The 24,605-nt window shown below is 37.7% G+C and overlaps 5 protein-coding genes and 1 long non-coding RNA gene across 22 annotated transcripts; 4 read left to right on the top strand and 2 right to left on the bottom strand.

The window, feature by feature from the left end:
• Positions 1-118: 118 nt before the first annotated feature.
• On the bottom strand, positions 119-4,082 carry uros (uroporphyrinogen III synthase). 8 transcript variants are annotated; one of them, XM_055176956.2, is made up of 10 exons: positions 3,942-4,082; positions 3,478-3,605; positions 3,315-3,398; positions 3,146-3,236; positions 2,167-2,238; positions 1,485-1,559; positions 1,300-1,383; positions 1,099-1,184; positions 912-1,010; positions 119-724 (listed from the first exon to the last, which is right to left on the bottom strand). In XM_055176956.2, exons 2-10 carry the CDS (start codon positions 3,538-3,540, stop codon positions 590-592), a joined length of 789 nt encoding a protein of 262 aa, XP_055032931.2. In that variant the 5' UTR covers positions 3,541-3,605; positions 3,942-4,082; the 3' UTR covers positions 119-589. The 8 variants fall into 8 exon arrangements, with proteins under 8 accessions (XP_055032931.2, XP_055032938.2, XP_055032935.2 ...); XM_055176963.2 differs by having other exon boundaries at positions 3,478-3,563; positions 3,942-4,054; XM_055176960.2 differs by having other exon boundaries at positions 3,478-3,658; positions 3,942-4,025.
• Positions 4,083-4,266: 184 nt separating this feature from the next.
• On the top strand, positions 4,267-10,875 carry LOC129421425 (very long chain fatty acid elongase 6). Of its 2 annotated transcripts, none has more exons than XM_073867298.1 (4): positions 4,267-4,291; positions 8,806-8,937; positions 9,239-9,390; positions 9,579-10,875. In XM_073867298.1, the coding sequence occupies exons 2-4, from the start codon at positions 8,867-8,869 to the stop codon at positions 10,016-10,018; spliced, it is 663 nt and encodes a 220-aa protein (XP_073723399.1). In that variant the 5' UTR covers positions 4,267-4,291; positions 8,806-8,866; the 3' UTR covers positions 10,019-10,875. The 2 variants fall into 2 exon arrangements, with proteins under 2 accessions (XP_073723399.1, XP_055032930.1); XM_055176955.2 differs by lacking the exon at positions 4,267-4,291 and adding an exon at positions 5,110-5,301.
• Positions 10,876-11,710: 835 nt separating this feature from the next.
• Positions 11,711-16,355, top strand: LOC129421422 (transmembrane protein 150A). Of its 2 annotated transcripts, none has more exons than XR_008637091.2 (7): positions 11,711-12,212; positions 12,589-12,636; positions 12,954-13,040; positions 13,146-13,213; positions 13,362-13,489; positions 13,808-13,948; positions 16,147-16,286. XR_008637091.2 is itself a non-coding variant. In XM_055176949.2 (7 exons), exons 1-7 carry the CDS (start codon positions 12,148-12,150, stop codon positions 16,353-16,355), a joined length of 783 nt encoding a protein of 260 aa, XP_055032924.1. In that variant the 5' UTR covers positions 11,726-12,147. The 2 variants fall into 2 exon arrangements, 1 of the variants encoding a protein (XP_055032924.1); XM_055176949.2 differs by having other exon boundaries at positions 11,726-12,212; positions 13,771-13,948; positions 16,147-16,355.
• On the bottom strand, positions 13,516-16,273 carry LOC129421423 (uncharacterized). Its single transcript, XR_008637092.2, has 3 exons — positions 16,134-16,273; positions 15,938-16,042; positions 13,516-13,870 (listed from the first exon to the last, which is right to left on the bottom strand). It is a non-coding gene; the product is annotated as an uncharacterized lncRNA (long non-coding RNA).
• A 1,683-nt stretch (positions 16,356-18,038) lies between the features above and the next one.
• dydc2 (DPY30 domain containing 2) lies at positions 18,039-20,162 on the top strand. 7 transcript variants are annotated; one of them, XM_073867293.1, is made up of 7 exons: positions 18,039-18,345; positions 18,579-18,698; positions 18,788-18,868; positions 19,043-19,168; positions 19,273-19,353; positions 19,785-19,901; positions 20,008-20,162. In XM_073867293.1, exons 1-7 carry the CDS (start codon positions 18,178-18,180, stop codon positions 20,119-20,121), a joined length of 807 nt encoding a protein of 268 aa, XP_073723394.1. In that variant the 5' UTR covers positions 18,039-18,177; the 3' UTR covers positions 20,122-20,162. The 7 variants fall into 7 exon arrangements, with proteins under 7 accessions (XP_073723394.1, XP_073723397.1, XP_073723395.1 ...); XM_073867292.1 differs by having other exon boundaries at positions 18,041-18,345; positions 19,270-19,353; XM_073867291.1 differs by having other exon boundaries at positions 18,041-18,345; positions 19,040-19,168.
• A 682-nt stretch (positions 20,163-20,844) lies between these two features.
• Positions 20,845-24,553, top strand: selenou1b (selenoprotein U1b). Of its 2 annotated transcripts, XM_055176948.2 has the most exons (6): positions 22,154-22,332; positions 22,430-22,597; positions 22,727-22,818; positions 23,251-23,391; positions 23,917-24,081; positions 24,156-24,553. In XM_055176948.2, coding segments are annotated over exons 1-6 (666 nt in total). In that variant the 5' UTR covers positions 22,154-22,331; the 3' UTR covers positions 24,255-24,553. The 2 variants fall into 2 exon arrangements, with proteins under 2 accessions (XP_073723398.1, XP_055032923.1); XM_073867297.1 differs by lacking the exons at positions 22,154-22,332; positions 22,430-22,597 and adding an exon at positions 20,845-21,074.
• The last annotated feature ends 52 nt before the right edge of the window (positions 24,554-24,605 follow it).

Raw genomic sequence — 24,605 nt, 5'->3', positions numbered from 1 at the left:
TCACCTGAGCGCGTGCGCGACGAATTTACCATCATGACGGATGCGCTAATTATAAAACATTTATATGCTTTAAAGTTGTACGATATTACAAATGAAATAAAACTACTGTGTAACACAGTTTAGTCAAATGTATTTTTATTTATTTTAGGGATATAATTCATGTAATCTCTTTTAAGTTTATTTAAAAAGGTATTAAAGAAAACAATTATTCAAACAAAAGCAATCACTTACATTCAACATTAAACACAGATGCAGAAGACAGTCAAACCCCAGAATTACAAACAAAACATTCAGTCTATTATGATTTTTAACCAGAAAAGTCATTCTATCACACAAATGATCACTATCATAATCCAATAACAATAATAACAACAACTGCAAATCTTAATAAAAAACAGGCCTCATTTTTCTTGACTTAAATTGTTTTCTTTGTTGAAATATAAATATAATTTGTATTTATTGTGAAATATAAACTTCTTATTTCCACAGTTCTCTTCTGTCATGATGACGAACCCAAACGTGTTCTTCATTTAGTAAAAATGTCAGCAAAACTTTTCTAAACTCCACAGACATCTCGTCTCGTCTTGTTTCAGGGGTCAGAGGTCATTAGGATCTGTGAGATAGCACTGGCGAGGTGTTTGGCTGTAGGTTTCTCAGCGCAGCAGCTGACCGCGAGTCCGTGAGCCTTCATTGCGTCCGCTGTGCTCGGTCCAATTGACACAAACTGAAGAAGAGAACAGAAGTTATTCCTCTCATTCACTTTATCTGTCAGTCCTGTGTGTGAATTAAATCATTCTGATGAAAACCATCTATTCTCTAAAGAGTTTATTTTGCTCTTTAAGTCACAGGGAGTGTTGCGTAACATCATTGGTTATTATGTTGCATTGATTTGTGCTTTGATCTCATCACACCTTGATTTGGTCCAGCTGAGACCCAGAAAGTCTCTTCATCAAATCCACACAAAACTTCACTCCTGATGGACTAAAGAACGCCACGCTTGCAGGAACGCCCTGGAGAAATGCACACAGATGGGTCAATACCAGCAAACACAAGGACAGAGAGAAAACACCCAATACACGTGTGACTGGAGATCTCAACCTGTTGAGAAAAATAATCAGAGATGTTCTTCTGCAGGTCCGGATGTTCAGATGTTTGATAGACGGTCAGCGTTTCCAGAGGAACATCTGTCAGAGATACAAAGAGATGAGAAACATCTACCAACCGATAATAACTTGGTGTATATTTGAAATATTTGATGACTGATAAATGAACAGATTTTAGTAATAAATCTCATCTCACTGTTCTCTCTGAGAGCTGTGGGCAGAACCTCACGCTTGATGGACCCACAGGGGAAGAAGAGGGGCAGAAGATGAGGATTTCCTCCTGCGTTTAACACAACAAACATCAACATTAGAATCAAAGGAGCTCAAATATGAAATGCGAGTGTGAAAAATCTACATCCGTATAGTGAAAGCAATATTTACTTTGTAGGATGAGTAAAGACAGTCGGTCTGCAGTGCCAGTATCATCACCCACCGGTTTCAGACCCAAATCTACAACTGCAAATAACAGAGATTATAATACAATATAATAACATAATAATTTAATATATACAGTAATGTATCTTATCAGCTGTACAGCAACATTACTAAACAATGCTCTGAGTCTGAATGTTATTAAACTCTTAAACTCTTGATAACTCTTAAAGCGTTCAACTCTCAAAAAACAGCAGATCAGAGAAATAACATTAGAAATGGCACAGGTGTTCAATGTCGAGCAGATGTGACAGAGAAACACTAAAGACCTTCTGACACACAGGTGCACAAGACACACACACAGCTGCACCACACACACACACACACACACACACACACACACACACACACACACACACACACACACACACACACCGACACGCGTTAATGTAAAGTTGTGTGACAGGTGCGTGTCTGTGTGAATCTCACTGATGTGAGAGGACCTGCATGGAAATCTTCAGATGTACAGAAAATGTGTGAATCATTTTATTGCTTTATTCAAATTAAGATGCAATTTCAGCAGCAGGTGTTTTCAAGCAGATGTCCGGGGTTAGGGTTAGTGTTGTGGATTCTTACGCTTGTGTGTGTGTGTGTGTGTGTGTGTGTGTGTGTGTGTGTGAAAATACCAGACCTAAAGATGCTGTAGTCTTTCCAACAACATAAACTGACTTTGAATTCCATTTGTCTTTTACTGTGTCCCACTCTGAAAGATGAAAACAAAGACAATTTATTTCACCGAGCTTTAAAACATTTCAATTGTGCTTGTGATCTCTGCAGAACTGGATTCATAAACATTCAGTGTAAAACAAGAAGACTTGGTGCCCGTTCTAGTAAGGAGGTTCAACCAACTCTGAGTTGATTTACTATAAGATGAGAAACTCAGTGAGTTTTTGGTTACAGAACAGCTGATCTGAGTTAGTTCAATCGACTCTGAGTAGGTACGAGCATATATTTAAATGAAAAGCGTTGTTGTGGGAAATGTAATTTTTTAAAAACATTTAGTTTTTATCACAGTTAAGGACTGTATCTTATTGAACCATATATTTATTTTCATGCAAGTTTATTAGGCAAGGCAAGTTTATTTGTATAGCACATTTCATACACAGAGGTCATTCAAAGTCCTTTCCATAGAAAAGTATTAGAGAATATTTATTACAGAATATAATAATTAGAATATTATTACAAATGTGTCTTAAGAAAGTCGACTTTATTTAAATTTTACATTTTAAGATATAAATTCAGAGCACATTTCAGCAACCTCTTATTTAAAATCCAGAACTGTATTAGGACTTGATGGACATTAAGGATGAAACATGGACCTCTGGTGGCTGTCAACGAGAATCTGCTGCAATCATTATGACTGATACTGTGTAGGAATTCATGAGAAATCTTTAGTTTATATTTAAATCAAAGTGTAATGAAAATGCATTGGTTTTACATGTATTGGTGGAAAAAGCTACAATTGCACAGTAAAGTTTAGCCTCCTTTTAAAGTGGATAAATGAATTTAAACTAGCAGGCAGGCAGGCAGCAATGAGTTTTGAAGTGTCACATCACAGGTCAACTAGTTAACCCAAGAACACACAAAACTCATCTGAGCTAGGAACTCACTGTGTTTGTGTTTCTCTAAACAGATCCTTACAGCTTCAACAGCTCGAGGACTTGTGAAGATCAAACCTCCAAACCTCTCGGGCTGAAAGAGCTGAGGTTTCCAAAACAACATGTTAACTACTTACTTATAAAACAACTGAGAAAAAAAGATAAAGAGATGCAAGCTCACCCGCTCTGACAGCTCATCCAAAGACACAAACGTAAAAAACAGCACAGGAATTAAATCAGCTGTGTGTCCATATGAAGAGAGTTCCTAATAAACAACAACAACAACATTACATTACAGTCTGCTATGATATTAATATTAATCTCATAATTACATCTAACATTACCTTAATATAAGGATCTGCTCCATTTTCATCATCTCTTGGTTCTTTTAAAAGAAGCACTTTCATTTTTGCTCATACATCAAACACTGCTAAATAAACAGATGTGTTTCCACACGTGCAATATAAAGTGTCTGAAAGAGTGAAGATTTGGTCAAATTCATATCAGCTTGTGTAACAGCAACGCCTTTAAGACAAACACAACCTGTGTCACACTGATAACAAACCACAATAATATCACACAGCAGCACACACAACTGAACTACACACAAATACACAAAATAACTAAAGGTGTGTGTGTCAGTTGTTGTACCTCTTGCATGAGTTCATTGTTTAGTTTGAGTTTGTGTGTGTGTTCCTGTACTGACGAGTCATGAAATCAATCTGTTGTAAGTCATTATATCATAATAAACACACAACATATACACACATCAGAGTTATTGTCTGATAATAAGACGGACTATTCTCACTTTATGTATTTTCATGTCAGCGGACAGAGGCGCAAAATAATCGCGTTCTTATCCTAAAACTGTTTTAACTGCAACTGTAGCAGGATGCACGCTCACCACAACCCGGAAGCGCGACCGTGCGCTCTTCAAAATAAAAGTCTGCAGATGCGGTAAAGATAGTGTTTACAGTTTATGTGATAGAACTACTCAATATTCTGATTTTCTCATCATTTCTCTTTGTTAAAGTGTGTTTTTTGGTTACTTACAGGTTGTTGTCTCGGTTCCGCAGTCTCTGCCATGGCCGCTCGCTGAATTTCACCTTTTTTATTTTTTAATGAATTTTACAGGATTTAACGTTACATATGACCAAGGTAGACAAAATAACACAACAATACACTGAACAAGCAATATACAAATATATTAAAAGATTTGCTTATAGCATATGTTTTAGTTTTTTATTACTTTAGAAAAAACTGTATCCGTATACATTTTAATTTCTTTTTAAGAACCAAAAACAAATTTTTATCTTTACGATTTGCATTTATGTATATAACATTTTGCATAAAATAAAATAAATAATAGAATATTCTTTCCTTTTGTTGGATGGGACATTTGTAAAACCCAACAAAACATTTTCTAAATATAAAGAAAGGATGGGGTCAATATGTTCAATTGAGATCAATGCCAAAATAAATCAAACAAAGTTACTTCTATTGTATGACAGAAATCCTGTTTAAATTAATATCCTTTTTAAATTTAACAAGAAATGTATGCACTGGATAGTATCTGTGTAATATTTTGAAAGTATTTTCTTTAAATTGACCATCTTGCAAACTCCAGATTGCCTCCCGTCTATCCTTTCAAATCTATTCCAGTAGAACACAATCTAAGATAATGTTTGGTTGCAGCAAAGAACGAATAAATAAATCTATTGACATTAAAAACATCAGGGCTAAAGATACGTTTTCTATCGAAGTGTCAAATACATCAAAGAAGGGATGAGAGGGTCGCGGAGTTTCACCTGTGCCAGGTGTGTGTGACTTGTCCTTCGTGTCATTTCTTCTGACAGTTTGGGTTGAAACAGCTTTGCTTTGAGTTGTAAATGTGAACTTTAGGGGCGCGAGCTCTGTTTTCACGTAGGAAGATTACTTTTGAAAACCACACGAGCCGGTCGATCCTGATTGGCCGGGAATGTTGCCGCGTGTTCAACCCATACTCACAGGAGGGCGGGCCGCCGTGATCACCGACACAGAACTCCGTTGACCGATCGCGGTTTAATCAAACCGGAGAGTTTATTCAGCATGAACGCGTCACTTCACGCGTTTGAATTCGAGCGTCAGTTTGATGATCGCGTGTGGAATGAATGGTTTCAGAAATACTGGTGAGTTGATGCAAACATGATCAAATGTATGATTATAAAACATTAAACAACTTATAAACACCTGCTTGATACAGACTTTAACACACAAAATAGAGTAGAGCACAATTTAATAGAGTTTAATTTTTATTGCCACATGTGCTTCTGAAAATTGTTGCAGGTTATGTAAGATTAGAAAGTCCACAAATCTGTGATATAATGAACATGAGCGCGCGCGCACGCACACACACACACACACACACACACACACACACACACACACACACACACACACATACACATTTATAAAGATAGAACGAACATATGATGTGTGATAACTCGATACATCCCAAATGCGATAGGATGCTTTAAGTTTGTAAAATATGTTTATATTATATTCAAATATATTTAAAAACTGATAATTATATAACCAACATACATATTTTGAGTTTAGTACACATTCTGATGAGTTAAGTACATGTTTTTGTTCCATAAAAAATGTTTTAAGTTATCAGGGTTTAATCTCATGAAACCTGGTCATTCTAAAATTAAAAGTTTTGTGTGTAATTTTGAGCAGCATGTAGTGGTGATATTGTGAATTGCAACCAACAACTCACCCCTCAATTTCAAAACACACATAGTAGTTACCAACACTGGACAAACATGAAAAGGATGAAGCGTGCTCTGTATCAGTTTGTCTGTCTATGTCTACAGTAGAAACATGACGGTGACTTTATGGAGCAGTGGCGAGGCTAAATAAGGGCCATGGATGGCACTGGCCCACTCAGATTGACGGCTGACCCACCCATTCAAAAGAGACACAAAATAAAAGCAAAAGAAATTACGCATAAATTATAATAATCTTATTAAAAATAATCACTCAAATACGCATTATTTAGAAAATAAATGACTATTTATATACAGCGTTTATCATTTGCATGTGTTTGTAAACGTTAGAAATGTTAACATCCAAGACATTTTAAACTATTTGAGCACAAGATGTTAAAGTGAGCTGTTTACTGTGCGCAGAGACGCACACACATACTCAAATGGACACGCACTCATAAGCACACACACGGAGACGCTCGTTTCAAAAAGCACGCAAACCGACAACAAATACATACACACACAATGATCTTGAAATACCACAGTCTTGGCAAATAATTAAATAAAATTATTCTGTTTTTATGTCAGTTATATCTTAAAAGGATTTTCCCACTGGAAATAGTTAACCCCGGGTTATTCTTAACCCCGGGTTAATGGAATTCTGGGTTATCCGTTTTACACTGTTCATACTTAACCAGGGGTTAAGAGATAATCTGACATTCCACACTGTGCATTCCTCTGAAACCTGTCTGTAATTATCAAGCAACCCTAAACACCTTGATGAGATGCTTCAGCTGGGTTTAAAGGTGCAGTGTGTAATTTTTAGAAGGATATCTTGACAGGAATGCAAAATCATATATATGAGACATTAAGATGTTTTTATCTACATACATCAAGGGTCCCCTTTTCGCCATTTTGTGCCACCATGTTTCTACAGAAGCCCCCAATGGACTAAGTGTTTTTACTAAGTTGTCTCCGACGATGGCGTGTTTGTCCGGTGGCGGCTACCGTAGCTTCTCCATGTGTTTCAAAAGTGAAGGGTGAGCAGTGGACTGAGCCATTGGTTGCAATTCGCAACCTCGCCACCAAATTTACACACTGCACCTTTAATTGGGGTCATAACATTAGAACCCTGCTTCATTTCACACTGCATACGATTGGCACCGCAATGCACCCCATAAAAGCAGGGCTAGCAGGGTTTCATAACCCTGGGTTAATTTCAGGGATAACCCCGCTTTTATATTACAAGTGTGAAACGAACCTTAACCTAGGGTTAAAATCAGGGTTTAAAACAAAGATAACCCAGGGCAGGGGTGCAAACTTGTCACCTTTCGGCGAAATTCGCCGTTTTTGATACAAAATAGTTCATTCTTGTGATTCGTCTAGATCCGATGAGTTTTTGAAAATGAGGGGTGAGAGGGGTCTGCGACATGGTAGCAGTAAATGAAATTATGAAAATCATGTCCAGCTATTGTGGTAACGATGTCAAATTACTAGCCAGTTTGGCGGGTTATGTTTTACAATTTATAGCCACCTCATTTGCTGCCGAAGTTTAAGCAGTCTGCAGATTGAGTGCACATACTTAACTCGTAGTATTTTCTCATTTGAGGTTACGCGCCCGCGTCACGTTGCTGTGCGCGTGGTCATAAAGCTTAACATTTGTTCACGCACCGCAGTTTTAAGTTAAGTGATTTTAAGCCGTTGACAACAGTGCTATATGCGCTATATACCTGTTTCTGTTTAAGAGGAGCGTGCAAGCCGCGTATCCGCTTATATAAGAGCGCTTGTGTCTTGTCACCTTTTTCACCCCTGATGAGTTTGCACCCCTGCCAGGGTTAAGAGCGGTGTAAAAAAGCCCTAAAGTAAATGCAAACAGTAAATGGGTCCGTGCTTATCCGGTCTTAAAGTGACAGTACCCTTAAGAAATCTTAATGCTTTTATTTGTGTCCTTTAATTAATTGAAGAACAGAAGACAAAAGAAAATCACTTCTGTAGCTTTATAAAATGAAGATGACTGTTTGAAGAAGTTTTAGTATTTTCATTTGATTCTATTTTTGTTCATGAATACTTTATTTGTAACTTTGTTCTTTTTTATTTCCATATGTTTATCATTTCTTGTTCTTTTTTATTTCCATATGTTTATCATTTCTTGATTTGTTATTATTTTATTTTCCTGATCCTAAAATTATTCGATCCATGACTAAAAAAACATAATCCATTTAACCACTATATTGTAAAATGATGTAATTTAAGAGTAGAGATTGAGGTCCACTCAGATGGAAATTTCTGGCCACGCCACTGTTATGTAGATAAAAACGTCTCAATCTAAGGTAATAAAAACAATACAGTTCATTATGTAAGGTCTTTATACTCCACTGATAATATAGTTATGTAGATTATATTGCATTTCTGTCAAGGGATCTTTCTAAAAGTTACACAATGCACCTTTAAAACAAACAAAAAAACATGATAACATTTATAGCTGATGGTAGGATCTGTAAGATTGCATTAAACAGAGAAGATGTTATGTTCTGTTTTTTTCTTTCTTATTTATTTTCTTGAATGTAATTGATGCTGATGGTCAGGTTTATGATACATTTATAACTGGATTATTTATGACAATGCTGCTGCTGTGATGAATTGATCATTGCCTGTGATCAGATCAGGTTCATATGACAAACCGACAACCTTTGACCTTAACCTGATTGTGACATCATCAACATCTCTCTGATAGAACATTCATTTTATTTCAGGTTCAGATGACAGAGAGTGTATAAGATGATAATAATGTGACACAAGGTGTAATTATTTCTGTTTATGGAAACTTGATTTCATGTAAACGCAGATGTGGCTGATAAATAAAAAATGAATGTATTAAAGTGATCAGATCAGATTTTATGAATAATGATTGTTGTATTTCAGGGGAACGGCGTTCATTCTGTCTGGTGCGTATGCGGCTGGTATATATTTTTTACGTGTTTTTATGAAGGACAGACAGAAGTTGGACCTGCGGACTCCTCTCATGCTGTGGTCATTAAGTTTGGCTTTATTCAGGTGAGAGATGCGCAGGTGTGTGTGTGTGTGTGTAATAAACTGGTGTCAAGATGAATTTTGAAAGATTGTAAAAACATCCTTCTCCTTGGTGTAGGTGTCTGTCCCTCATTTGTTTCAGTAGATAAACACACATTCAAATGTGCTTTATCAGATGTTGATAATGTACTGATCTGACACATCACAACGTACAGAAATACAAAGAGCGCAGTTACTTGGAGAAGCATGACAGCGATCAGTCAGATGTTTAACATTTTCTTGTGAACTAAAGTGTTTAAGTATCTTTTGTTATCTTGTGTATCAGTGTAATAGGCGCCGTGAGGACAGGCTGGTACCTGATGAACGTTCTGACGTCAGACGGGTTCAGGCAGTCTGTGTGCGACACAACGTTTTACGGCACCCCCATCACCAAGTTCTGGGCGTTTGCTTTTGCCATTAGCAAAGTCCCTGAGCTGGGTAAGATCTGTTCCCTTTCATATCATGTCAATTATTTATGCCTCCTTCACTTCTCTGTAATATAAAATCATGCAAAGTACTATGATGAAAGAAAATAAAAGCCTTTATTCCAGAAAGGGTTTGTCTGTTCGTGTATATTGTTACAGAGGTCACACGATCTGTTAAGTGTCCTGTTGATGTTTCTGCAGGTGACACTGTGTTCATTGTTCTTCGTAAGCAACCTTTGATCTTCTTGCACTGGTATCATCACATCACTGTACTGCTGTTCTCCTGGTACTCCTACAGAGACCGCGTGGCAGGAGGCAGCTGGTTTATGTCCATGAATTACATGGTGCACTCCATCATGTACACTTACTATGCAGCTAAAGCAGCGAGGGTACGTGTGCCGAGGCCGGTCGCGCTCTTGATCACCACCATGCAGATTGCGCAGATGGTGGTGGGTTTGAGCTTGCTGGGTCTCGTCAACAGATGGAGAGACGACGTTCACTGCGTGTCCACCACGTACAACATCATGTGGGGCTCGGTGATGTATCTGAGCTACCTGCTGCTCTTCTGTTCATTCTTCTATCAGTCGTACATTAAAGGCCCAGCAGTGCGGGAGGAGAACGAGCGGATGAAACGAGAGTGAGAACTTCAAGGAACCGTTCACCCTAAACCTCTTCACAAACATGTGTGCTGGTATTATTGATGTTCATGATGACAGGTATGGATCGTCTAATTCACTTTGCACTACACGTACTGTCATCGTAAAGAGATGTAGAGAAAACGAACAGCAGCATACAGAACGTGAGGATGAATCTGGGGTGAACATTTACTCTGAAGTTCTGATGAATCGGCCCGTCGCTGCTCTTGATTCACATTTAAGAGATTAACTGTATGTGATGACAAAAGCATCTCTGATCTGAGAAAAACGTGATTACCAGACCATCAAAATAATTTCTATTACGAATATTTTATAGTATTTGTTTATCAAAACGAGTCATGTCACTCTTTATTAAGTTCATGACTTTAATAAAAGGGGTTCTAAGGATAAATAATTAGGATTTTTTTGTGTTTAAATAGTTTTTAAAAAAGCATTGTGGGGATGCTTATAGTTTCCATTGTAAAGTAGATTCTTAATGGGACACTTTCTTGTAATTTTTGTTTATTAAAACACACCCTGTTGCCCCTGAAGTTTTTTATACTGAGATGAGTCTTATTATAAGATGACATCTCAGCCTGTGGTTTATGGCACTTAAATGTGTTATTCTGGATAGTCACTACACTAACCAGGGTTCATCTGGTTGACTGCCTATACTGTAGATGTCTGACATGATGTCTGCTGCTTTGTAATGGCTGTAATGTTGTAACACCTGTTCAGGTGAGATACTCAGAGGAATGTGATGATGGCTCATATTCTGCATCTGTAAATCCATTCATGTCTTAATGAATTTACACAAGCAAGATTTATTACAATAATATAAATAAACAATTTATTAACCAAAACATTTTTAGTCTTCTTGTTTTTAAGCATGATCTTTGTATATGGTTTCAGTGTGTTGATTTTATAGATGTTTCTGCGCGAAACTCTTATTTTCTAAACACTTGCTAAACTAAATTAAATAGATTATGATAAAAAATATCATTAGTCCAGTATAGTCCTTGTAATGTCAGAAGAGAGAGAAAGACATACCTACATACTATCAGTACTAAATAAATAGAAGTCAAAAGTCTTATATTTTATATTTGAAACCTTTCTTATAAATACATTAAATAAATATCTGTAGTTTTAAAGATAATTGTAATAATAATTAAAAAAAACTTTTGTCCAAATTTTTGGATGTTCTTAAATGTGTGTATCATTCAGAGAACCCTTAAGTGATCCGAATGAATGAATGAATGATGAATAGCAACTTTCATTGTAATGGGTAGAAAGGTACAACCAACTTAAAAGAAGAATTTTAATAGTAATAATTAAAGACAATATGAAAAACCCTGTTCAATGTCAATTAGATGAAACGCCAAGTGATGTAGTACAACCTAACATTTTCTTTATAATAGGGAAGTTAAAAAACTTTGAAAAATGCATATATATAAATGAAATGTTATTCAACAAAGTTAACTGGTCTAAACACACAGTCAAATTATACATTATTACATCCATTTTTAAAGAATTCTTTAAAAAACGTTTTTAAAAGCATTATTGACATTGACACATCTATTTCAATGCTCTCAAATGTCTATACTGTAGTTTCTCATAACAAAAATACGACCTACTTTTAGGGCCTAAAAGTAGGTCGTATTTTTGTTAGGGTATATATTAAGTTGACCGCCGACACCTGCTGGACGCGCTGACGGACTTGTCTGTGCGCGCTCTATGATAATGTTGCGCGCCCTCGACGTAGCTGTTTTATCTTCCAGCAGGTGGCGCGCTCTCGTTGTCTCTGATAGACCTGAAGGTGTTTGTCTGACCTGAGATCAGTGAGATGTGTTGAGAGCTCTAGCCGAAGTCTTAATTGCAAGAGTAATGAAGAGGAGGAGCTTTAAAACTGCACTCAGATCAGATGAGCAGCACTTATATTGAGTTATTGTGTGTGTGTGTGTGTGTGTGTGTGTGTGTGTGTGTGTGTGTGTGTGTGTGTGTGTGTGTGTGTGTGTGTGTGTGTGTGTGTGTGTGTGTGTGTGTGCGTGCGCGCGCGCGCGTGCGTGCTGCTATGTCTGTGTGTGTCTGCATGATGTGTTTGTGTAGTTTCAGTGAGATTCAGAGAAAGAAGGACAATGTCTCTTTGTTTCTTGATTCCCATCAGTCTGCCTGTATTTACACTCCCTGCAATCTGGATTATGTGAGTATTTCTGTAGTATTATTATCATTGTCTTCACATAACAGACACACACACACAAGAGATGTGTGTCAATAGTTTTCTATTGCTAAAAGTTTTATTGTACAGCAATGTAGGGAGGGATTATTTTAGAGATGATCAGATATATTCTTTTGTTTATATGAGGTGTGAAACTGCAGTTTTATTGTGTTTAACAAATGAGTTTTTAATGTTGTACAGTAATTAAGGAACCGTGATGTTAACTTAAACTGACACACTCTTTAGTTTCTAATAAGTTTGTGTACAAATGATTTTTATGTTACTAGTAAGATGGGTTTATGATGGTTAACAGTGAAATGTGTGTTTTACTATAGTAACCGTTTTGCTTTCATATTTACAGATATGCCATAGCCCTGAACAATCAACACATCTGTCCTGTTAATAACTGGTGAGTAGTGTGTGTGTGTGTGTGTGTGTGTGTGTGTGTGTGTGTGTGTGTGTGTGTGTGTGTGTGTGTGTGTGTGTGTGTGTGTGTGTGTGTGTGTGTGTGTGTGTGTGTGTGTCATGATTGATCTCTTCAGATATCAATACAATATCAATGAAGATGAGATGAAATCTTTCCTGTAAGAGTTGATTAGATTATATTGATGAAGAGAATCAATGAATGAATCAATGAATCAATCAGCTGTTTGTGTTGTTTTAAGTTTCAGCTGATGTTGTGTATTCAGTTGTTGTTTAATGAAGTTTATTATTTGTGATTTACAGGCTTTATAACTCATCATGTAAGACTCCTTTAGTCTTTCAGAGCACTTCTGACCTCTGCTGCACATTAGACAACATCCCACTTCTGAGGTACTGCAACACAACAAACACACAACTAATGCCAGAGTCTGTTCAACCTTTGCTGACCAACATGTGTGTGCGTGCACGTCTTTGTGTGTTTGTTTGTGTGTGTAGTAAATGTGGTGGTGTTCCTCCAGAGAGCTGCTGGTTCAGTCTGTTGTGTACGGCTTCATCATTCATGGGTGAGTTGTGTGGATTTCATGCAGTTTCTGATTCACTTCTGTAACCTGTACCATGAATCTGGTTTAGTTGGCTAACCGGGTAAGTTTAGGATTAGTTTGTGCACAGATGTTCATCACTATTGTATGTTTTGATTGGTCTGTGTTTCAGTGATTGTGATTGGTCTGCTGCGGTATGCACAGGTGATTCATAAGCAGAACAACAGTGTGTTGAACGTTGAGGGACTTTGTGCTGGTTGGCTCTGTGCTGCTGGACTGCTGATCGTAGGAAACTTTCAAGTAAGAAAACAGAGACATAATGACTTTTCTCTTTCAGTAAAATAAGATTTTATTCAGACTTGAAAGTTTAAGCAAGGGTTGATCTATAAATCATCAGTGACAAAACACAAACATACACATCAGCTCAAATGTGACCGAAATAAACTATCAATGCAAAGAAATATAAAGTCTCCATGCTGAACACGTCACGAGTCTATTATTCATTTATTTATTGTATGTAGATTATCATTTCTCAGTGTTTGCTCTGATGATCATTATGTGTTTGTGTTTGTTTTCTGCAGGTGGATCATGCTAAAGTTTTTCACTATGTTGGTGCAGGTTTGTCTTTTCCTGGCAGTCTGTTGTTTGTGTGCGTCCAGACGCTGTTGTCGTACCGTACAGCTGAAACACACAGAGATTTACACGTAGCTCATCTGAGACTGACGCTCACCACACTGGCATTGACCTCCATCGTGCTCAGTATCCTTCACTGCATCTGTCTGTCTGAACATCTGTCTGTCTGTCTGTCTGTCTGAACATCTGTCTGTCTGTCTGTCTGTCTGTCTGTCTGTCTGTCTGAACATCTGTCTGTCTGAACATCTGTACGTCTGTCTGTCTGTCTGAACATCTGTATGTCTGTCTGTCTGAACATCTGTACGTCTGTCTGTCTGTCTCTGTCTGTCTGTCTGTCTGTCTGTCTGAACATCTGTCTGTCTGTCTGTCTGAACATCTGTACGTCTGTCTGTCTGAACATCTGTACGTCTGTCTGTCTGTCTGTCTGTCTGAACATCTGTCTATCTGTACGTCTGTCTGTCTGTCTGTCTGTCTGTCTGTCTGTCTGAACATCTGTCTGTCTGAACATCTGTACGTCTGTCTGTCTGTCTGAACATCTGTATGTCTGTCTGTCTGAACATCTGTACGTCTGTCTGTCTGTCTCTGTCTGTCTGTCTGTCTGTCTGTCTGAACATCTGTCTGTCTGTCTGTCTGAACATCTGTACGTCTGTCTGTCTGAACATCTGTACGTCTGTCTGTCTGTCTGTCTGTCTACGTCTGTCTGTGTGTACGTCTGTCTGTCTGTCTGTCTGTCTGTCTGTCTACGTCTGTCTGTGTGTACGTCTGTCTGTATGTCTGTCTGTCTGTACATCTGTCTTTCTGTCTGAACATCTGTCTATCTGTACGTCTGTCTGTCTGTCTGAACATCTGTCTGTCTGAACATCTGTACGTCTGTCTGTCTGTCTGTCTGTCTGTCTGTCTGAACATCTGTCTATCTGTACGTCTGTCTGTCTGTCTGAACATCTGTCTATCTGTACATCTGTCTGTCTGTCTGAACGTCTGTCTGTCTGTCTGAACATCTGTCTATCTGTACATCTGTCTGTCTGTCTGTCTGTCAGTCTGAACATCTGTCTATCTGTACGTCTGTCTGTCTGAACATCTGTCTGTCTGAACGCCTGTCTGTCTGTCTGTCTGAACGTCTGTCTGTCTGAACATCTGTCTATCTGTACGTCTGTCTGTCTGTCTGTCTGTCTGAACATCTGTCTATCTGTACGTCTGTCTGTCTGTCTGTCTGTCTGAACATCTGTCTATCTGTACGTCTGTCTGTCTGAACATCTGTCTGTCTGAACGCCTGTCTGTCTGTCTGTCTGTCTGAACGTCTGTCTGTCTGTCTGAACATCTGTCTATCTGTACCTCTGTCTGTCTGTCTGTCTGAACATCTGTACGTCTGTCTGTCTGTCTGTCTGAACATCTGTCTGTCTGTCTGTCTGTCTGAACATCTGTCTGTCTGTCTGAACATCTGTCTGTCTGTCTGAACAACTGTCTGTCTGAACGCCTGTCTGTCTGTCTGAACGTCTGTCTGTCTGTCTGTCTGAACATCTGTCTATCTGTACGTCTGTCTGTCTGTCTGAACATCTGTACGTCTGTCTGTCTGAACATCTGTCTGTCTGAACGCCTGTCTGTCTCTCTGAACATCTGTCTGTCTGAACGTCTGTCTGTCTATCTGTACGTCTGTCTGTCTGTCTGTCTGAACATCTGTACGTCTGTCTGTCTGAACATCTGTATGTCTGTCTGTCTGTCTGTCTAAACATCTGTATGTCTGTCTGTCTGTCTGAACATCTGTCTATCTGTACGTCTGTCTGTCTGTCTGTCTGTCTGAACATCTGTACGTCTGTCTGTCTGAACATCTGTCTGTCTGAACGTCTGTCTTTCTATCTGTACGTCTGTCTGTCTGTCTGAACATCTGTACGTCTGTCTGTCTGAACATCTGTATGTCTGTCTGTCTGTCTAAACATCTGTACGTCTGTCTGTCTGTCTGAACATCTGTATGTCTGTCTGAACATCTGTCTATCTGAACGTCTGTCTGTCTGTCTGTCTGTCTGTCTGTCCATCTGAACATCTGTTTGTCTGTTTGTCCAGCATCACTCATGATATACTGTCATCATCTCATCATGTCTCTTCTAGCAGTCTTCTTACCTTAGAAGTTCACATCAGTTTAAATGTTGTGAGGTATACATGCTCAATATGAAGTAAACATTTTGACTCCTCTGTACCCAAATTATGAAAATCTACCATGTGTCTCTGTAAATAAAGAGATGAATGGAGTTATTTCTGTAGGGTCAGGTTGGAGAGACATCATGTGATATTATTTTTTGAATCAATCTTCCTTAACTTTTGTCCTGTAGGTGGTGTATTTTTTGTTCAGGAAAGTTTTATTCTCCAGCATGGAGCTGCAGTATTGGAGTGGTTGTTTGCTCTCATCATTCTGCTGTTTTACGGCTCGTTCTCACACGAGTTCAGCTTCATATCTACAGAAACACTCGTGAGTGTATTGAGAAGACAGACTTCTTCTGAAAAAGACCAAACACTGGACAAATCACAGCCAAAAGTCTGATGTATTCATGACACATTGACCTGTGGTTTTATACTCGCTGCCATTCTAGCAGCAACTTGAGCTGCATTCTGATTTATAAGACAGAACGCTGAGAGAAATCTCTTCAAGTATTCAAAGGTACCCCGACTATGAAGACTTGTATGCTTAAATACTTTAGATTTGCTTTCAACTACTAAAAGTGATTTATAGAAACAAATCAAATATACTATTACTTCAAAAAACCTTACTCATTTAAACCTATGGAGGCCGCCATTATGTTTTGCAAATTGATGACGTGAAATGGTTGTACTACATCCTGCTGTCTGTGTGCTTTTATAAGTCTCATCTTCTGTTTTACATCATTTCATAATCTAATAACTGAAGACTTGTTTATTATGTACTATGTATAGTGATGAAAAGCAAAATGGCAGCCTTCCATTAAAAAAAGATTGTTCATGTTTATTAAAACTATGACATTTACTGTTTTCATTTACACATTTATATTGCCAATCCCAGTGTTAATCTAATTAAACCATACATGTTTTTGTAACCAGGGTAACTTTTAAGAGATTAACTTTGAATAATAAATGCCCTTTTAGGAGAAAAACACAAAACATTATATGGCATGTTTACAAACAGAAACAGATTCATATTTGGGTAGAATTTTTTTCAGGCATTTCAGTTTCTGATTTTTCATTTGGATTAAGTATCTGATGGATCTGTTATTCAGGATTATTCTGGTTTGGTTTCAGGTCTGTCCTTTAATATGATGATTGTCTCAGTGTATGTTGAATTTAAAATTGTTTCATTTTATTAAAAAAAACTTTGTTGAAACTTTTAGAGGTTTGTCTGCATTGTGTGATATTGATGTAACATTTCTGCAATGTTTCTCTGATTTTTCATATCATTATGGGACAGTTTAACCATTAAACTTTAATGTTTAAACTGGTTTTATAAATACAGCAAAAATCGTTTGTTTGTTGGTAACATATTTTTATTAAAACTGTTCAATCAAAAAGTCAAGGCATTTTTTCAGGACTGGTGATGGGATTTATCTTTTAGCCAAACAGAAATGTGACGAGGAAACTTCATCTGCAACATTCAGCAGCACATTAGTCGAATAATGTTGTGTTTCAAACATTTACTCGTGTTAAAAAGATCTATGTTGTTAATTGGTAAAATCATTATGGGGACAGGGATTAGACTAGTCCTAGATTAAAATAAATGTGAGAGCTGTACAAACTGAAAGCAACTTGTACTAACATATCTTAAAATACATCAGTGCCCTTTGTTTTACCTCAAAATGTACACAAGTAATGGTTTTAGTAAGGCATGTTTGTTAAAACTAGCTATATGTCCGAATTAAACTAAGGCCTATCCTGGTTTAAGATGGCCTAATCCCTGTCCAGGAAACCAACCCTATAGGTTTTAAATCTGTTGGTGTCTACGGGATTATATTGAGATGAGATCACTATTACAGCAAACAAGTTAATGGGAAGAACCCATCCTCTAAAAAACACAAACAAACAGGTGTTTAATCTACACTAAACAGGGCTGATGTACATTAAACACAATAGTTGTACTGTAGATGAGCAATAAACTAATAAATAACCTAGAGCTTAATATCAGAAAAACACACACCAACCAACTTCATGAAAGATCACTGAAGAAAGCGCAACTAATCGTTAATCTCGAGCCTCCGGAAGCGCGTCACTGCTGCGCCGTTACCATGGAGACTGAATCAACCTGACGTAAACAAAGGAGCGTGTCCGCCGTTTAATAGCGTCAGTAAAACAATAAACCATTAACTAAGATCTGAAATAGTGCTGTATTGAGTTTTAAAATGGATGAGGATGTGAGACAGGTGGATGCCGAGTATTTGAGGAGGAATTTGGGTCGCTGTCTTGCTGAGGGTTTGACTGAGATCGTAGAACGGAGACCACTCGACCCCATTGAGTTTCTGGTGCACTGGATACACAAATACAAACTCAACAATCAACTCATTCAGGAGGTACAACAACCGACAAACACACACACACACACACACACACACACACACACACACACACACACACACACACACACACACACACACGAAGCTTTGGCTGCCAAAAGATCTAAAGTAACTTAGTTAAAGTTAACTGAGATGTTTCTGATTTTGCCAGTACTGATTCTAGTTCATTTAAAGGTTAAATATCAGCACAAACAGAATCAAAAGCATATTTCCATCGCAAAATGTTTCAGAGATCCGTCTATCAGAGAGAGTTAGAGGAGCAGCAGCGCCGAGTCCGAGAGGAATCAATCCATCAGAAACTCCTGGAGGATGAGCAGAAACAGATCAATGATGCACACCATCAACTCAAAGTGAGATCAGACTATCTGATTACTCGAGACATTATTCACCTTTAAAGACATCAACCACATTTAGTCTTTATGTTATTTTGACTCTAAAGCTTACAGAAGAGTCTGGGCCAGAACCAGCACGTGAAAGAGACAACAGAGATCCACCTGAAGCTTATGAGCAAGACAATCAGGTTCATGTCACTTCTCATAAACATCTGCTCATAACACACACACACACACGCACGCATACGCACGCACGCACGCGCACACGCATGCACGCACGCACGCACACACACACACACACACACACACACACACACACATGCACACACACAGTGAGATTGTCTGTTTACATTTTATAGCAGATCATTACAGAAATTGCACCTGAAGATCTGCAGTCCACAAATCCCCCAGAATCAGATCCAGTAATGAAGGAAGTCACACAACAATCAGATCCATCTCAGCTGATTGACAGCACTGCAGAAGATCAGGTGATCAGTCATAATCAGATTACATCAAACCTATAGATGAGGAAGATGATAACAGCTGAAGGTTGTCATTTATACATCTCTGAATGTTTATAATCTGTAAGGAGATAAATAAAGATGAATCAGATGAAGAAGCTGATCAGAGCACAGATGTGGATCAAACCCATGAGATCCCCAACAACCCACAGGTAAATGTCCTCACCTGTCGATGATAGATGACATTCAGAATTGAATAAGAATTAAACTAAAATAACGTTTGTTAATATGTCAGCAATGATACTGGACAACAGTAGTCTAATAAACTCCAACATGATCTTCAACAAGTAATATTTAGAATTTAAACTGTGTTACCAAGTTACATACAGCTTCTTTAAATTAATCATGACAAAAAATGATGATAAGCCGTGTACTTTTCCATCAATCCGCTCTGTTAGTGATTGTAAACGTTACACTTAAAATTAAGTTCAAACGTCATTGTGGGCCTGATTGTAAACAACTTCGAAAACATCACAATAAATAAATAAGTATTAAAGATGAATATTAGGCTTTTCTCTGTGCTCTGGAGAAATTTAGATTAGATAAAATGTACACCCATGTCTGTCTGTATCCTAATCTTAAGGGCCAAAGTGAAGCAGATTCAGTTTCATCTGAAGTGAATCCAGTTCAAGATGATGAAGCTCAAGCAGAGAAAACTGATGAAGCAGATTCAGAAGAGAGACAGACAGAGATGCAGATTGTGAGTACCAGATATCAGTCAGTGAATACAGTAACAATAATAATAGTTGAGTTCTAAAGAGAAAGAGTAATGATTGATCTGATATCACTTCTGTCTCTCCTCAAAGGAATCAGAACATGAAAATCATTCAGATACAGTGGAGGAGCACGACGATGCCGTGAGACCTGAGGATTCAGCTCAGCCTGACGTACTTCAGTCTGATCGACAGGTGAAGGGTTAACAGCTGTTTCTCTAGTATGATAGATTAATATATCAGCTAGGACAGCAGGACATTACATCATCAGTGTTGTTCAATAACTGTGCATGATTGGCTGATTGAGAGAATTGAAATCTATTGATGCACAATCCAGCAGATAACACATAATTTAATGAGTTTATATTTTATATAAGTATAATGTTTATGTAGCTATTATGTGCAAATTTTTTATGTGATTACATATAAGCATTATATTAGCATCAGACATCAGTTTTTATGAATTGTTATAGCATTAAAATGGTTAGAAGCACTACAGAAATACTGGAAGACTATAGAATAGTTAAAGGTCATTAACCTGTCAGTCATGATGAGAGTGATGTCATATGTGCTGTTTGTTTTTTGTGTACAGGAGGAAGATGAGAGAGTCTGTAGATAACATCAAACACACACACACACACACACACACACACACACACACACACACACACACACCTACATCTCTTGTTTCTGTTGGTTAATATTTTCCATCTTTCCATTTCATATCTTACTGCTTTAATAAAGAAATAATGTTTCAAGTCAATGTTTCTGAGTTCAGACTGTTGTGTAACACAAACGCTGGATTCACATTAACACTGTGACTGTTAAGCTTCATATAAACCTTGTGAGCAGCCACACACACAGTACAAACACACATAGTACACAAACACACACACACAAGGCCTGTAAGACTGATGTATTTAAGATCAGGTGTGTCTAGAGAGTCAGTGAACAGCTCACTGCTTTGTGTTTTGGAGATGTTTGTAGTGTTGTGTTGTCGGGTTTGGAGTGAGTTATGGAGCCGTTGACCCGAGCCGTGAGCTCTCTGGGTTTGATGTTCATCGAGGCGTTTAGATCTTTCACTGAGATGTTTCTTACACAACCTTTATGTGCAACGCTCTCTCATCTGAGTGAAACTGACCTCAAAACCCTGGATGGAGGTGAGAAGTTTAGTGTGACCCCTAAAAATCATTAGAACTCAAAATATTTGAGTTGAACTGCATTAGATTTACAGTATCTGACAACTAACTTGGCTTTTCTGAGTCAATTATTAAAATGAGTTTTAATCAGCTGGTGATTTTAATTGAAGTGAGTTCTGCTGAAGTTCTCACGTGTGTCCTGCAAAGGTGTACATCAACACATTTATGACAGATATATGATCCACTAAAGATCACACAAATGTTGTAGGTCACTACTTGTCACCTGCTCTTTCTCAAGTAGGTTCTTTAAAAACATGCCATATTATTTTGCAGATGGTTTGGTCAATGTATCTTTTCTGAAGGATGGTGATTAAATAAAGGATTTGTTTGCATTATGTAAGCAGTTTTACACAATCTTAAAGATTTCACTCTTCACTGGTGCTGTTACAAAACCATTACAGAGATGTTTCTATGCTGAAACACATTCCTGAGATATGACTCGGTGTTCTTTGGCATCTATGTGAGAGTTTAATGTTATGTACGGATGGCTGTGTGTTTAAAGCAAGAGAACTGTGGGAAAGTTCAGGAGCTCTTAGAATGGCTGTCAGGAGACCTGGAGGATTTCTGTGCACATCTTACACATTAAAGTTTTCTGCTATGACAAACAAAAGCGCATTGTTGTTCCACCACACTACTGGAATATGTTTTGTCAAATGTTTTATGTTTGTATGTGCGTTGATGACAGATTGACTCTAAACTCAAATAAAGGACCCGATGTTTTATACACGCACATAAACCTCACCATCACCACAATACAACACAGACAATAAAAACACAAAACTTATGGGTCATTTATTATTACCATTATCAGATGTATTACTCTATATCTCTATATACTGTATATTATTTCTTTATAGATTTTTAACACACGCTCATGTTGTGTGTTGTATGTATTTTATGCTTGATTTATCAGCATTATATGTGTCTACACTTCAACATTTAATCAGTTTTTACATTGGCAACTCAACTGTAAATGTGTGTAAACCTCTGTTTAATGGAGAGATCATTTGTGTTAGTGAAGGAGATTTATCCATCAGTTACAGTGGTTTCATATAAATCACAACTGATCAGAGGTCAGGTGTCTGAGTTTCTTATGGTTCTCTCTCCTGATTGGTTCATGCTTTATTTATGCAAATGCTTCTCTTTAAATATGTTTGTGAGTGTAGTGTGAATGTTCAGTACGAGATGAAGAAACACAAACCACACTGAATCATCGACAGTAAGTGAATATGCAAACAGAGTCTTTCTTACAGTTCAGTTTGTGTAAATATTGTAGTCTTGTATATATACGAAGGTTGAATCTCTGTGTGTCTCAGTGTTTCTTCAGGATATGGAGAGTTTCTGTGGGTTGGGTTTGTGGTCTCTGGGTTTGTGTGTTTTGGTTGCTTGTGTCCTGTTGGTCAACACAAATCTCTTTCTGACCAAACCTGCTCAGACATCTTTAGATACACTGGCCAGAGCCGATCTCAAATCCACCACTGGAGGTAAAACTTTATTTTTATATTAATGTGTCATTTATGTTTGTTTAACTTTTAAACATAACAAGTAAACCAAAATCTGAGTTTAATTTAAACTCTACATGAATCATGAACCCTTTGTGTTTTTCGGAGCAGATGAGGTGAATTATAAAGCTGGGAGTTTGTGGGAGAAGACTGGAGCTGTCATTATGGCTGTTCGACGACCAGGATGATCTTTGTGCAGAGAGGTGTGCGTCTGTGTGTGTGTTCTCTCTTTTTGCTATTCACAGTTGCTTTAAAGCAGTGGTTCCCAAACTTTTTCAGCGTGCGGCCCCCCTTGTGTACGGTGCATTCCTTCGCGGCCCCCCAAAGAAAATTTGTGACAAAAAACTGTTGTAAAACTCAACATTTTAATAAAAAAAACCATTCAATTATACAAAAAGTAGTGCTTTTGGTTAGTAGCCTTATTTTTTAGGTTTAATTACACAGAATTCATGATAGTATTTCATAAAATGTCATAAAACTGGGTGCCCCCTGGCACCATCTTGCGGCCCCCAGTTAGAAAACCACTGCTTTAAAGTACCAATACACAAACCCCAGAGCACAGACTGTGTTTTTTTGTGTGTGTGTGTGTTTGTTTGTGTGTTATGTTGTATTATTATGTTGTGTGTGTGTGTCAGGAGGCGTCTGTGCTCTCCTCTCTGAAGCCTCAGTTAGATGACAGTGGTGTTCCTCTGTATGCTGTTGTAAAGGAGAACATTGGTTCTGAGATTGAGGACTTCAGACCGTTCTTTAATGGAGAGATCTTCCTGGATGAGAAGGTGATTATGGGTAGAATTTGCATTCAGTATATTTTATAAATGTTATATCTGGCTATTTCAAGGCTTTTTGTTGATTAGCTTGTACTTGCTGTCTTTACATAATTCACATGAGCTTTCACTGTTTTATGCAGACAATAGAAAGTTGTATAGTTTACCAAGATTGTATTTAACATAAAGGACTGTAATGATTGAACGTTTAGTTATTTCCAGTCATTATAATCTCAGGCCTGATGGTGTAACAGTGATCTCCTCCTATATAGTTGAAGATTTGAGTGTCATGAATGAAATTCTCACACCTTAAAAAGATTGATTTAATGTGCAGAAAAGTTAGAAACTGCATTCAGAGCCTCAAATATTTAATATTGTAGAGGAGTTTTTACCATAGAGCCAGAAAAAAATGATTGCATCAGTCACTAAAGAACGCTTTGTATTATCATCTGTCTCATATCAATCACAATTTATATCTGCTTGATTAAAAACAATAGATTATAAAAATATACATTATAGATTGCTGTACTGTTTTAGAAATGTTTCTATGGATCTAAGCAGAGGAGGATGACGGGATTGGGAATCGCTCGTCTTGGGGTGTGGAGGAACCTTCTACAGGCGTGGAGGAAAGGTTACCAGGGCAACAGAAAGGGGGAGGGTTTCATTTTAGGAGGCTTGTATGTGATTGGACCAGAAAATCAGGTAATGTTCTCCTGACATCTTTATGACACATGATTACTTTTCCACATACAAATGACATCACTGCCGTGTTGTAGGGAATTCTGCTGGAGCACCACGAGAAAGAGTTTGGAGATAAAGCAGATCCATCAGATGTCCTGAAGGCTGTCAACAGAATCCAACGCAAACAGAATTAGATCAAAACATCTACACAAGTGTGTGTGTGTGTGTGTGTGTGTGTGTGTGTGTGTGTGTGTGTGTCTGAGAGTGTTTATATGACAGATTGACCTAAAACTCTTATAATGGGACAGTCCTGATGATTTACACTTCAGACTCCTGACACACAACGACACACAACAGCTTTATAACTCAACATCAAAAGCACAGGCACACAAATGAACATCTAGCAGTTTTTGATACACAAAATGTGTTCTTGTGTTTAATTTAGGGGGAAAGTGTCTTTAGTTGGCGATTCTTAAAAGACCAAATTATCTTTTTATATTAGAAAAAATCTAAATACAGTTAGACAACATGTGAGGTTTTAATAA

The sequence above is a fragment of the Misgurnus anguillicaudatus genome, chromosome 4 (assembly GCF_027580225.2).
Source record: "Misgurnus anguillicaudatus chromosome 4, ASM2758022v2, whole genome shotgun sequence".
NCBI lineage: Eukaryota > Metazoa > Chordata > Actinopteri > Cypriniformes > Cobitidae > Misgurnus > Misgurnus anguillicaudatus.
The sequence above is the reverse complement of the archived record's forward strand: the minus strand, read 5'-3'. Positions and strand labels throughout refer to the sequence as shown.